This window comes from Pseudonaja textilis, chromosome 13 (genome assembly GCF_049901715.1).
Source record: "Pseudonaja textilis isolate UNSWEBS1 chromosome 13, rPseTex1.2, whole genome shotgun sequence".
Lineage (NCBI taxonomy): Eukaryota > Metazoa > Chordata > Lepidosauria > Squamata > Elapidae > Pseudonaja > Pseudonaja textilis.
This window is the reverse complement of record NC_142002.1, coordinates 8657950-8672918: the sequence shown is the minus strand read 5'-3', so window position 1 is coordinate 8672918 and position 14969 is coordinate 8657950. Positions and strand designations below refer to the sequence as shown.

Here is a 14969-nt window from a genome sequence, read left to right as displayed (position 1 = left end):
AATGAGGGCATGAGTTACCATTCCTAAAGCTTTCTACCTCAAGTAGGACTTCAACTATGGCACTAGGCATAGCAAGGTAAAGGCATCCTGGCCACAGATTCACCTATTGTTATGGTAGTAGTTGTAAGTCCAGAAGAACCTACTGGTCATGGACCTGCTCCTCCAAAGAATGAGATCCCCTACAGATCAAGAGAACAGGTCACCAGAGAATCCAAAGGTGTCTAGGTAAACAGTGATCTAGTCTTCCTGAGCCTTAGTTTTACTTTCTTTTGTTCCATCCAGTTTCTGGCAGCCTCTATCTAATTGGAGAAAATATTCACTGTATCAGGATTCTGGCAGTTGCCCCATCTTTTCCCAAGCCTAAGGTAGCCATGACTGAACAAACAAATAAATAACATACTGTTTGTGAGATAATATGGAGAGTGCTGAACTATACAATGTCCCACGTTGAAGTACTCAGACTTCTTTCTTATTAACGATAACTGGAACTTCCCACTTGGAAAGTAAGGAAAGTATACCAGGAAAGTTACATTCCTTCCATTCATGGCCCAGTGGTCATTCCCAAGAGTGACTAAGTTTTGGTTCAGTTTTAGTTTGCCAGGGATTCAACTGGTCAGTTTTTTCAAGGATTTTCTAGTGCAGAACCTTCTCTAGCAGAGCATCAGTTCAATACTAATAATTTAATAATAAATTAAATAACTAGTTTGGTAATGAAACGTCCTCAAACAAGCAAACAAGCTCAAAGAACACCAAGGACCCTTAACAATTCAACCCTAGCTACACATTTTTTAATCTATTGGAATACATCAACATGTTCCACACACACCCTGCCAGCTCCAGAATGGAAGCAATGCATGTTATTGTGTGCCTAAGGAAGTGCCCCAAGTTTTAACTGAGAAGCTCTTTAGAAAACTAGACTTCTTACATTATTCATTATGTAGAAGATCCTTACTATACAGCAACAATGGAAAGAATTATTACATTTGTGTTGCATTGATGAATTTCCAGCAAGCATGGAATAGCTCAGAAGGGAAATAATAGGTGGTTGTTTTTGTTTTTGAGTCAGTACATCAAAAATGACTTGGGAACTTATAGCACTAATTCAAAAATGCAGTTCTCAAGGTCATATTAAAGATATGAATACTCTCTCTCCCTCTCGCTCCTCATTCTTCCTCCATCCTGTTCTTCTTCCTCTCTCTTTTCCCTTCTTAATTATTTATTTTGTACTTCAAAGTCACCCAAAGCTCTGTGAGGCATCAAAGGAAACAGCTTTCAGCTGCAAAAAGGTTATTGCTTGCCACATACCTAGCCAGCCACAGGACTGCTAATATATTAAGAAGAGCAAGGAGGCAGAGTTTTGGGTCACAGCAGGCAGCAGCCATTGAGTCCTGGCCTTATTAACATGGGAAAAGAAACATATTTAGCTTGGGTCACTCTTAATAAAAGGAATCCAAATAGCAAAGGTTGGAACGTGCATCTCCTTCAAAGAAGAATGATCCAACGACACAAGCCTGACAGCAGTTTTGATAGGCCCAACTCATCCAGAGGAAAAGTTTTAAAAAGCTGATGTAAAATTGAATGGCAATGTTTAACTGTGAGATATCTCTGGAAGCCCTGCTTGATTGAAAAGAAAGGTGAGGAGAATGTAAAATAAGGTGGCAATGCATTCTCAACATTTCAACCTTATGTCAAACCATTGGAAACATAGCAAGAAAAGCCATTTTTGACTTAGGGTGGATTTTAGCCTTGCAAGGTGACTATTACTTCCAGATCTCTGCAGTTTGTTCAGATCACATAAAAACATCAGAATTTGTCTAAGATCAGAAAAGGCTGCCCCTTGAAAACAAGTCACCACTTTTCAATTATGGTTGGGGAAAATCATACTGTTTCTCAGCATCTGATCATACATCTGACAGATTGGGCATTCCTGAGTTAATTTCATGGCAAAGTGTGATGGTCCATGCAATTATAATGGCCTACAATTAACAGATTAACAGAGTTGGAAGGGACTTTATGTTGTAGGTCATCTAGTCAGCCCCCCACATGCTTAAGCAGGAGACCCTACACCATTTCTGACAAATGGCAGTCCAATCTCTTCTTCAAAGCCTCCAGTGATGAAGCTCCCACAACTTTGGAAGGCAACTTCCGTTCCATGGGTTGATTGTTCTCACTGTCAGAAAGTTTCTCCTTATTTCTAGGTTGAATCTCTCCTTGATCGGTTTACATCCATTATTCCTTGTCAGGCCTTCAGGTACCTTGGAGAATAGCTTGACCCCCTCCTCTCTGTGGCAGCCCCTCAAATATTGGAACCCTGCTATCATGTCTCTCCTGGTCCTTTTCTTCACTGGACTAGCCAAGCCCAGTTCCTGTAACTGTTCTTCATATGCTTTAGTTTCCAGTCCCCTAATCATCCTGGTTGCTCTTCTCTGCACTTCAACATCTCTTTTTTATAGTGTTGCGACCAAAACTGAATGCAGTATTCTAGATGTGGTCTTACTAAGGCTTTATAGAGTAATATTAGTATTACTAATGTTACTCTATAATAGTATTAGTACCTCACTTGATCTTGATCTTTCTGAAAGCTTCAGTAATCAAATCCTGAATGGACCCTTCAGGACCAACCTGTGGAATTTCTAGGAATAAAACATTCATTCATTAAATTTATTTTTCACGCCTTCACTTTCATTGCAGAACTCAGCGACTAATTCGTGAAGTTCCCCACAGGTATCCTGCGCTTTGCCGACGGTACATCGGGCGAGAAGGAACGTGCATGAAAGCTTCAAGAGATCAGAGAGTTGAGAGAACTTGGTGACTCTGTAGATGTAGGAAACCATGGTCCTTTAGCATCCCTCATCAGTGGTGTGGCTAGAAATTGTCATTCAAGAATAAGTGGAGAAGGAGATGGGTTTGCATGCACAGAGATGAGATGGTACACCCAGCAGATACAGACTGAAAGGCTCACATTTTAGATGCTTTCATGCTTGTTCTACAGACTCATGGCACATAAATTCCAGATGTGATGCTTAAGGGAATGCACTCCTTAACAGAAAAAAAAATAAAGCGGGGGGGAGAAGGGGACGAATTTCCTTATCCTTCAGACAGCCTTTTCCAGATAGAAGAGGCTAAATGGATTAATGCTTTAATCCCCTTTGAATTTCAGTTTTAGGTGAAATATGATATTTCTTTAAACATTCTTTTGGGCTGTGCCACTTATATCTTAATGCAAGCCACAAACAGAAAACTTGGTAAGCAGGAAAATCCCTTATGGAACACAAAAAAAAGAGAGGGAAGAGGGAGGGATAAACACAAGCAAAGAAACTTCTCTCTTCACTGCTAGTGTTCAGCACTATATTCAATTTTAACCCTGTTTCCAGCAGGTGCAATTTCAGCCACTCAGGGATCACAGCGACCAGGACAAAATCTATCTATACTTTCAATCAAACACTTCTAAATTCCCTTTAGATGCCTAAGGGCAGAAGCATTTTGTAACAATGGGACCTTCAAGACTGAGAAACAAGCAGATAGAAGACTATTGGGTCAAAGTGAAAAAAGGAAAAGGATCAAGATTCAGATTTGGAGAGTGATGTATTTCTGGGTCAGGTTTCCTACATACAGTCTGCTACAGAATCTTTGTGCTACCCATGGCATGTCAAGCCTCTTCAATAAATACACCTGGCATTGCCATCTGCTTCTGACTTCTAAATTATATTCAGTCAGGTGTGTTTGACAAGGGGCTGGCAAAAAATGAATTCCACCTCACTTTGTAACATTATTATCCATCTTTCTCTTTTCAGACTCAGCCTTGGGATATTATAGGGGGAGGATAGAAAGAGCTTGGGGGCAGAGTCAAAAGAGGAATCAGCCTGGCATCATTACATTCCCATCAATGTTCTAAGCCCAACACCTCTTGAATTCCATTAACTCTTATCTAGCATCGATTTAGTGCTGACCTTAGTTGATTAGATTTTTGTATACAGGCATGAGCACTAAATCATCTTAATTAGAACTCAACATATGGTCCTGATTCTTCACACCTGACAGATATATCTGCCAAAGCCTGACACAATACCATGAAATGCCAGAATAACACAGTGAGAGATTCACTTTAAAGAAGAGCATTATTAATCTTAATGGGAGGGTATTTTACGAACCAACTGGAGATGTTGAGCAGTGAAGTTCTTTACAGAAAAAGAAATGCTGATAAAGTTGAAAGGTATATTTTACCTCAAACATCTATGAAAACCAAAATTATTAAGACAAAGAAAAGTATGATAGTTGTCCAGCCAGGACTTTGTCTAGCCTTACCAAAAATCAAAGAGCTGGAACTGGGAATTTTCTGCAACCAAAGTATTTGTTTTATTATGGGGTATCTGCTGTGAAGAAGACACAGGACTAAGAATCTGTTTCCCTTCCTTTCACTCCTCATAAAAATAAAAAAAACCTCTTTGCAAAATACCCTCCGACACCTTTCCCGCTCCAGCTGTTTAGCATTATTGTCCCATTAGTTGTTGGCAAAATTTGCAATGGCCAAGGAAGAACATAACACTAAATGGGGCAAAGGCAGGCCAAACTTTGGAGAAATGATTAAAGCTTTTGATCTCTCCTTGAGAGGACCTGCCTGCTGCAAAATCACATCCTGCCAAAACTTTCCAATCTTAGCAAAGGACATTTTGAAGGTATTTAACACAGAGGTCTAGCTGATACAGAACGAAGTACTCTCCCAACTTCTCCTTCCATGACATCACAATATTAACAGGAAAAGGAAAAGAAAAAAGGGGAGGGGATCTCTTCTGAAGAGCAACAGGAACAACATGTCTCAAACTATAGTTGTCACTAGTAAAGCAGCAGATGAAGTGATGAGTTGCTTCTTCTTTCCTGGGTTCCACTCTCTTCTCTGCTTCCACCAAAGCTCCAGAGCAGAGTGGTAGGACAGGGTCAAATCTGGCTGCTCACCAGTTAGAAACAGAAGTCTTCTTCAGACCTGGGAGAAAAAAGTATCCATCCACCTCTGCTGGCCTCTGCTTTTGTTTTCATACTTTCAACCCTTTAGGGGAGATTCTTGGATTTCTCTATCCATGTCCAAAAAATCTGCTTCTTGATCAGAGCAGCTATCAGTGTTATAATCCACTTCATCCCCGCAGGGAAGTTCATCATCGGTCTCCAGGCTGCAGTTGTTGTTGCTTCTGCCAGAGATTCACACACAGAAAGAAAACAGAAGATTGAATTGGACGGAAGCAAAAAGAGGTTCAGTCTCATCTTGTAAACACCCAAGCACATATTGCAAATTCTAGGCTCAGTGGATAAGGAGAAGATTAGTATAATGAAGCCAAAGACAACAAAAGCCAGTCCTAGTTTTCCTTTTTAAAGCAGCACACATACACACAACACAGAGATATATATATACACATAATATGTACACATACACTCCCAAGAATGACCTACTTCTGGTGCCACCAGACTGGATGTTAAGGTATATTGTGAGATGTTTATGCAAATGTTTTGAGTTCTTGTATATTCAATTTTGAATACATAAAATTGTTTTGTATAAAATTTCAAAAAAAAAAAATTTCCTTCCCCTGCCAAAGAATAAAGCAACCCTCCTATTTGCTCTCTCCTTCTCAAAATGTTTGAGAACATCTTTTGAATTTCTCTTTTGGTTTTTTAAAGCTTATTTTGTCATTGGGGGCAGTGGTGGTATTCACATTTTTTAGTACCAGTTCTGTGGGTGTGGCTTGGTGGGCATGGCATGGCTTGGTGGGCGTGGCTTGGTGGGCATGACAGGGGAAGGATACTGTTAAAATCCCCATTCCCTCCCCACCCCTCTAACCTGCTTTCCAGCTGCCTTCTCCTGTGCAAGCCAACAAAAGAAGACCCAGCTGATTGGCTGGAACTTGGGAGTCAGCAAATAGATGGAGGCAGGGCCAATGAGAAGTGGTATTTCCCAGTTCTCTGAACTACTCAAAATTTCCGCTACCAGTTCTCCAGAACCTGTCAGAACTGGCTGAATACCACCTCTGATTTGGGGTACAAAATTGCTAGGTTTCCATTGTTGCTATCTATTTGCTTCCCTTGGAAGCCTCTTTGACTGTCCATAATCATGGGTGGAGTTCTCCACCATAACATCTTCCCTTAGGAAGGAAGGACATTCATGGAGTCCTCAGGTTGCTGGAGAGAAGACGATACAGTGAAAACAGGACATCTACACACCCATCTTTTGGTTAGTTCCTAACACTCCAGTTCTGAACATTTCACCAACAAATGTCTATGGAGATTCTCAGTCATCCAGGTCATGGTTGTCTCACAGATGCTTTTTCAAAAGGCAACTGGACCTTGTTTTTCCTTTCTTTTCTCATTCAAGAAGTTCCTTCAGAACTGGAGAGAAACAACGAGAAGCAAAACATTTTCAAGGAAAATCAAAGTCCAGTTGCCTTTTGAAAAAACACCCTTGGTATTTCACCAACACGCTTTCTTCCCTTTCACAGTATAATTTGAAAACAAAAGCCCCTTTTGTCACATTGACTGAGTGGAAGAGAATATGCAGGAAAACTGTTTGCCATGGCAACAGTTTATAGCATTTGTGGGAAAACTTGAAGATAAAAGGTTATGCATGCTGTCTTAAGCATCTGGAGGAAAAGTGAAATATAAATCAGTTAAAATTATTTAGCTCTTTATCAATGCTGAAATAAATAGCATTGTTTTCAAAACTCATATGATACCACCATTTTCTATTAGTGATGCTTTTGGTATCTGGAACTTCTCATCTGACCCATGGAATCTTCCACTTCCAAATTTAATTTTTAGGGGTAAATCTGGTGAGCTTTAGTGAAAAGATGTTGAGATGTTTTTCTTCAAAGAAAATCAAAGAAAGTCTTGTTGCCTCTTGAAAAAAAAAAGCACCTTTGGAACACCCATGTCCTGGATGATTGGATATCTCCATAGAGAGATATTTCACCTTCTTTTCCTGAGCAATTTCACTTGCTGGGCTTTCCTCAGAATTAAGAAAGAAAATTTCTCTTAAGTAGAAAGTTTGTCACAAGTGAGCCCCCAAAAAAAAAAAAAAAAAGTCCTGTCACCACTGGGAAAAAACAAGACAGCTGGAACTCCATTCTAATATACAGTATTATTCTGGGTCATCAATGCATCATTATGCAGAGGTTAGCTGACCTGCACATTTAAATCTAACATCCTGTAACTCCCATCTAGTGTGGTTTGTAGTAGTCTCAGAGCAATCTGCAGCTTTAGGATGTGATAAATAGAATTCCTTGTTTTCATTTGTCATTTGCATATTTATTGAGCAATGACTTGATCTTAATTAGTTCTGCTTCAAATGTGTCTGTGTGCTGGCTAGCTGGTGCTTCTTGAAAGACTGTTTTGCAAAAGAAGACTTCCATACTCTTGACGACATACGCAAAGATGAATCCCATGGCTCTGCTATTTATTCAGAAATCAACCATTTTTCTCGCATTTGCTTTCAAGCAGGTCTTCCTGTTCTGTTAGGGGTGCTCAAATTTTCGAAGCCAACCATCCAGATGAATTGCACAGAGGATATCCTAAACAGCCTCAATTTTCTCCTAATAATATGAAACAACATATTCATGCAATGTTAGCCATTTACTGGCTGCTGAAAGCATTGGGAGATGTTGATCAATCAGGAAGGGGAAAAAAACCAAATTCATGTTTATACATCAACTATTATGAGTTCAGCACCTACCTGGAGTTTTGAGAATATTATGGTCTCGCTTTCAAAAAACAGAACAAGGAGGCAAGATAAGAGTGGAATGGCCTTTCATAAAATGTCTTTAATGGTGAGCATGCAGCCATTTAGGAAAGTTTACATGAAAGTTCTACATGAGAAAACATGACTCTTTGTATATCCAAATATGAATTCTTATGTGGACTCTTGAACAAGGAGAGATTCAACCTGGAAATAAGGAGCAACTTTCTGACAGTGAGAACAATCAACCAGTGGAACAGAAGTTGCCCTCGGAAGTTGAGGGCATCATATGCCATCACTTGAGACCTACAAGAAGAGATTGGGCTGCCATTTGTCAGAAATGGTGTAGGGTCTCCCGCTTGGGTAGGGGGTTGGACTAGATAAGGTTCCTTCCAACTCTGATTATCTGTTAACTATTAATCTTCTCATAGTTCCTATCACCCATCTCCTCCCATACAGACTGTATGACTATAACTTTGTTGCTTGTATCCTTATGATTTATATTGATTGTTATCTAGTATGATTGGATTGCTTACTTGTACCCTATGACTATCATTAAGTGTTGTGCCTTATGATTCTTGATGAATGTATCTTTTCATGTACACTGAGAGCACTTGCACCAAGACAAATTCCTTGTGTGTCTAATCACACTTGGCCAATAATTAATTATTCATTTATCATATGTCTTGAAATAGAGGTAGCCCAGGTTCACTGCATGTATCATGTAGTTTTCTAGAGTTAAGGAGATCCATACCTTCCCAACTAAGACTTTCCTATTGCTGTCAGATTTTTTTCCTCGAACAATATCAGCTCTTTTTATATATTATTTTAAGCATGACTCAAGTAGATATGGATATTGATCAGATGGATGGATGCAGTGGTTAGGGATACAAATGGAACAGAAGAGGAGAAGATATTACTAAAAAGTAGTTTTATCAGTTTCTGGTAATTCAAATGTAGCAGTCATTTTTGTATCATCTTGCTTCCCCCCCCCCCTACTTTTTTGTAATTGAATATTTCAGTGAAATATGTAAATAATAACAAGAACATTAAATATTAATATTAAATATAAATGTTAATAATATTGATATTATAAGAGCCATGGGGGTGCAGTGGATAAAATGCAGTACTGCAAGCTACTTCTGCTGACTATCAGCTGCCAGCAGTTTGGCAGTTCGATCCTAACCAGCTCAAGGTTGATTCAGTCTTCTATCCTTCTGAGGTCAGTAAAATTAGGATCCAGATTGTTGGGGGCAATAGGCTGATTCTGTAAACCACTTAGAGAGTGCTATAAAGCACTGTGAAGCAGCCTGTAAGTCTAAGTGCTATTGCTATTATATTGTATACTTAATATAATATTAAATATAGTAATAAAAAGATAGGCTTCAGTGATAAAGTGAGTAAAACATATTAGACTCTCTGTCACTCGTCTTGGAACAACGGTGTCTGGAGACAGTGTCAAAATCTATAGGGCCGCAAATAGCTGTTCTTCAAGATCTACTTTGATGCCCCTATGCACCCACCATCTTGAAGGCTTGGATTTCCCACCTGCAGTCCAAGGGACACCTCTTCTTCAGGGTAATGGATGCCAGAACCTAACAGAGAGTGTCACTTGATGGCATCAGAAGGCTGATCTACCTGGCCAGGTTAACACAAATGAAGATAGACTGCTGATTATTTCTCAAGAGCAAGGATGCACAGTCTCATTCTCTATTCACATCAAGCCCACCAGGAATACAATGTGTCCCAATTTTTCTCCTATATATCTGAACCAGTTGTTTCTGACTTGAACCAGCCCAAGTAGTGGCATCCCATTTGCCTCCTATACTTAATTTCTGTGTAGACAAATGCCTTCTCTTTAGTTGACTCTTGGGCCCTGGGGCAGGAATGATACAATCATTGATTTCCAATGATTGTACCCCAGCCTCCATGGGTCTCTTCCATTCTGCTCACTAGAAGTTTCCCTTTCCAAGTTCACTAGAAGTTATTTAGTTCTGATCTCTCTAAAAAGGTCATTAATCAGTGGTGAGATTCAAATTTTTTTAGTACCGGTTTTGTGGGCGTGGCTTGGTGGGCATGGCAGGGGAAGGATACTGTAAAATCTCCATTCAGAGGTAGGATTTGCCGGTTCTCCAAACTATTCAAAATTTCTGCTACCAGTTCTCCAGAATTGGTCAGAACCTGCTGAATATCACCTCTGTCATTAATGGAGTAATAAGACAATGGATTTGTCTTTTGTTTTAGAAGTAAACTCATGAAATAACACACCTATCTTCTCTCCCCTCTCTTTCTCTTTCTTCATTGATGGATCAATGAATCATGGGCAAGAATTCTGCCACTTTCCCATTTCTAGCTCAAGGGGGAGAAAAAAAATTCCATAGCCCTTGTATTTATGTTCTTTCCATAAAAATGATTTTTTTAAAATGTTCATAAAATAGTGTTGTTTTTTGTTTTTAACCAGTCCAGAAAAGGTATAAAAAGGGAGGGGAATCTATAAATCAGGATCCAGACACAGCATCCTGCCATGACTGTGGTTGATGCAAAAGGAAAGGTTTGAAATCCAGACAGGAATTTCAAAACTGGCTTGAATTCTGCCCAATTTCCATACCAGAGAACAGCAGATTAAAGCTGTAATGTCTAAAATAAGGGGAAATATTACTTTAATGCCATAAGGCTATGTATGACTTATGGTATTATGGTACATACAAATGACTTAATCCTTGTGGGCTAGGGACAAGTGGAAGGCAACACCATGGGGACATGGCAGAAAAAAAGATATCCTAAGGTATATTTGTACCCTGGTTCAGCTCAGTAGAGAAAGGTCCAAGATGCTGGGTAGCTAAACCCATTATGAAGCAATTATTTTTTCTTCTTGTTTTAACGACCCTTTAATCCTTTGCATCAGGGTGGAGTCAGGGGGACTGAATGGAACTAAGCATTCACTGGCCAGATGCCCTTCCTGATGCCTATGTGGAGCTCACAGCAAATAGTTTCTATGAAGCAGTTATTTAATAAAGCTTTTGATTTGTGGGATTTTGAAAAGAAAATCACCAGGGGGGAAAAGTTAGACCACCATTTATGCCTTGGACTGCTGATATAAAAGAAAGACCTAGAAATTGATGTTTCAATAAGTCCCTCGTCTGTGCTTCTGAGCACTATCTAATACTCAAGTGTAGCCTGTGTTTTTATCCTGGAGTTTTACTTGTTTTCATTCCAATTGTGCTGGGGCTCCTATTCTTAAATTTTTAATGCTGTTCTTTAGGTTTATAAATGGTCTAGCATTCAAAACAATTTTTTTGGATGAAAGAAAAATAACTTCAGATGATAGCCAAGAGTGTAATATATTCTGGATGGGGAATGATGAGCAAAAATTAGGTCTGTGCTTTTGAATACTCAGTGATGTATTCCGTTTCCTACAGTGCATAATAATTATATTGCATTATATTGATATTTTGCAAATACCATTATAAACAATAGTGCTGAACAATCATGTCTCTCTGTTTGTTTGTCTGTCTATCATCTATCTATCTATCCTATCCCTCCCTTCATCTATCTATCCTTGGCTGCAGATATTTTATATGCTTTTTATCTTATATATTGTATGATGTTTTTTCACTTGCTTTTAATTGTTGTAAACTGCCCAGAGTCATGTATTCGATTCAATTCTATAAATTGAAGGAAGGAGATGGAGGGGGAGCTGAAGCAGAAGGAATTGAGTGAACAGTGAAGGAATCTGGTAGTTCATACCCATCCTCTTTTTGGGATTCATCAGTAATAAATATCCTAGCTAATTCTCCATAGTGGCATCATTTTTAACAAAGCATGAATTAAAAGTATCTCCTTTTTCTGTTTTCTACGACTGCTAGAATAGCCTTTTTTTTTTTTTGATTTTCATTTTTTCTCCCTTTCCCTGTGTCAACTTCAAAGAAAGAGTGTAATTCATTGTTAAGAGCTCTGGTCTTTCCAGAGCTCCCCAAAGTCATTTCTAGCCACAATGTTCATAACAGATCCAGACTGATTTAAATCAGACTTTTTTTTCTTTAAAAAAAAAAGAAAGTTACCACGATGAAGCAAATGGAAAACATGCCAGAGAAGGAAGGAATACTTAGAAACCTAAGTGATTGTCTTCTAGACCACTCTGAGTTTTCCCCACTATTATTTAATTAGAAGGCAGCTTTCAGCCATGTTTTTATGAGGCAAACCCAAATTGCAATAGATAAAAAGAATCATGAGTTTATGAAAAATTTAATGGAGGACAGAAAAGCGCAGAAAAGCAAGACTACCCTGCCTGAATTGGATGGTTTCTAATATCATTTTCCTGAAACCTCTGTCAGATAATCCTAACCTAGCAGAACCACATTTTTTTTTGTCTTCCTACCTCTGAAGAAGATTGAAAATAATACCAATAATATGTGTGATTTAAAAGATTTAGAGTAATATGATGAGTAAGGGAGGCAGAGAAAGGCTACAAGTTCTGGGTTCAATCTTATGTTCCATCATTAATTTTATTTTTTACAGGAGAAAAAATAGCTTTGTGTCAGTGCTGCATGAATACAGCATCTTTTATCATCTCTCTGATAGCTTTAGGCCATGTAAGCATTAATAAAACAAACTGATTTGAGCAGATGCACAGCAGCTGGGAAACAAACAGGGGGAGGGTTGAGCCTCTGCATTGATCTCCAGAATTCCTGATTATTATTATTTTATTTTAATTTTCTTCCCTTCTTCTCCCCCTTGGATTAAAAAAAAAGGCACCAATTAAATGTTGGCATCCAACTCTTGAAATCATCTGGATGGGGAAAGTATTAACTCATTCCTCGATCTGCTGACGTGCTTATTCTCCCATTGCTGCTCAACAACAGGAGTGGGCAATGTGAATCCTCCACGGGGACACTTTTCCCTTCTTGTTTTAATTCACAGGACTGGAATTACTATGGTAACTATGGAACAACCTTCTCACAACCATTTTAATTCAGTGTTTTCTTTTTTACTAAGAAAACAAATTAGCATAGTGTGATGGGCCTTAAGTTGTACCATTCTGCATCTCATAAACATTCTTTCTCATCACCCCAATAGCATCACACCACAAGCTCTCATAAAGCTCTTTGAACCTCTTCTACAGGAAGTTCTCGACTTATGACAATTGAACCCAAAATTTTATTGTTGCAAAGCGAGACAGTTAAGTGAATTTCGCCCCATTTTACAGCCTTTCTTGCCACAGTTGTTAACTGAATCACTGCAGTTGTTAAGCTAGTAACACGGTTGTTAAGTGAATCTGGCTTCCCCATTGACTTTGCTTGTCAGAAGGTTATAAAGGGGATCACATGACCCTGGGGACACCACAATCATCATAAATGTGAACCAGTTGCCAAGCATTCAAATTTTGATCATGTGAAATGGGAATGCTGAAATGGTTGTAAGTGTGAAAAGTCACCTTTTTCATTGCTGTGGTATCTTCTGTTATTAAATGAACTCTTGTAAGTAAAGGACTACCTGTATTTCCATTTTTACTTCTCACTCACTCCCCTCCTGGGCTCACCTTGCCTCCTATTTTTAAACCATCTTGGCCTCAATCAGATCCACCATTTGCAAGTATCTTCTGTTAAAATCCTGACGGATTCAGCAGGATCATTAACTTCTTTATAAACATAATAATATGAGTAAAGTTTACAAAACCATTTGTAGATTCTTTCAACCTAACATAAGCAAAAACACAAGCAGCAGCTCAGAGGGCTCAGAACAGAACTCTAGTTTCAGTTTCAATTCTCAGCAAAGCACACAGAGCCAAACCACATCCAGGCTGTCAGCTCCCATTGGATGGTCCGTTGCCATGCTTACTCACTTGCTGACTTTGTTAACCATGTCTCTGCCAGTTAATGAATACACTCTGACATCTTCTCATACCCATTTTCCCCCAACTATCTCCTTAAACCATGTTTCAGGCTTTCAAGATGCTTTTATTGCAGCCTATATCAATAAAACAGAGCTCCAATCTGTTTTCTGGAATCTTCACCTGATTTGCTCTACCTCAAAAGGCTGGCAATGCACTAGTAATAAGCAACCTGTTTTCATATTAGCACTTTAAAAAACCCCAATTTTTTCATGCTAAAACTCAACAAAGATATGTTTTAAAAATAGTGATGAAGTTTGCATAAATATACCTTTCAAAATATAGAAACATTGGGACTTCTGGTTTGAGCTTCTTCAGCGACAGACTGAAACCTCATCTCTGCGAGGCTTCAATCCATGCTCGCTGCTGGAGTGCCCTGAGCCGGCTGGTTTCGGGGCTAAGCCACCCCGTAGAGGTGATGAAGAGGCGGGGAGACTGCCAGCAGGGTTGAGGAGAGCTGCATCTCTCCTCCTCAGCTGGCCATTACTCCCTTTCCCGAAGGCGGTTGCAGTGGTGGTCAAAAATGGCCACTACAAAGAAGAACTCGACCGGAAAAGAATGTTCAGGAGGAAGAAAAGAAGAGAAAGTTTTGGTTGACCGGGTCAAACAGCAAAAGACACTAATAAGCTACCCTGGAATTGAAACTGTTAAAAAACAATAACATTGTTCCCTAAGAAGATTTTTAAGCTGCGAAGGAGAAAGAAAGGGGAAAAGATTTGGTTTTCTCCTTTTCCTATACTGACAGTTACGAGACTTAAGCAAGAAATTGGAAAAAAATCCACTTTGACATCAATAGGCATTTAATGCTGAAAATAAAAAGTCAAAGGGATAATAAAGTTTTCTGGATAATTAAAAGCTTTTGAAAACAGGAAAGGAGAGAGGAAGAATAAAACGACAAGATCTGGAAGGGAGGAGACTGCCTGGAATTAAAAACAACTTACAGCAAAATCTCAACAAGACTTCCAAAAAATACATTCTAACTGAAAAATCGCAACAAAAACCCAGGAAGAGAAAGTCGAAAAAGAAATAAGATATAACTCGGGACTATCTGGATTACTTGATGATTTCTGGATTCTTGGTTATTATTTTGAATGACTAAAATCAATCAGGTGGTTGTTTAAAACTGTTTAAAATGGCTCCACTTTTAGAAGAACTGAAAATGGAACTTAAAAAGTACAAAGAAGATGCACAAGAAGGGAGAGGTTCTTTTGGCTTCATATTTCATTTTTTAGAAATGGAGATTTGGAATTATGAGAAACAACAAGAAATGCCTGCAGAGAACAAGAAGATTACATAAAGAAGAAGCCATCTGTAATGAACAAGTAATCTTAGATGGGGGAAATGAAAGGGGGAAGAGAATGGAAA

General features: G+C 38.9%; 1 protein-coding gene across 2 annotated transcripts in view; it reads right to left on the bottom strand.

The window, feature by feature from the left end:
• Positions 1–4201: 4201 nt before the first annotated feature.
• The window catches only part of AGBL1 (AGBL carboxypeptidase 1), a 508769-nt gene continuing 498001 nt past the window's right edge, over positions 4202–14969 (bottom strand). The window contains exon 23 of one of the 2 annotated variants that reach the window (XM_087941340.1): positions 4202–5183. In XM_087941340.1, coding sequence (XP_087797466.1) covers positions 5039–5183 — 145 coding nt within the window. In that variant the 3' untranslated portion in view covers positions 4202–5038. The remainder of the gene's footprint in view (positions 5184–14969) is intronic. The other variant, XM_087941342.1, reaches the window with a different exon arrangement.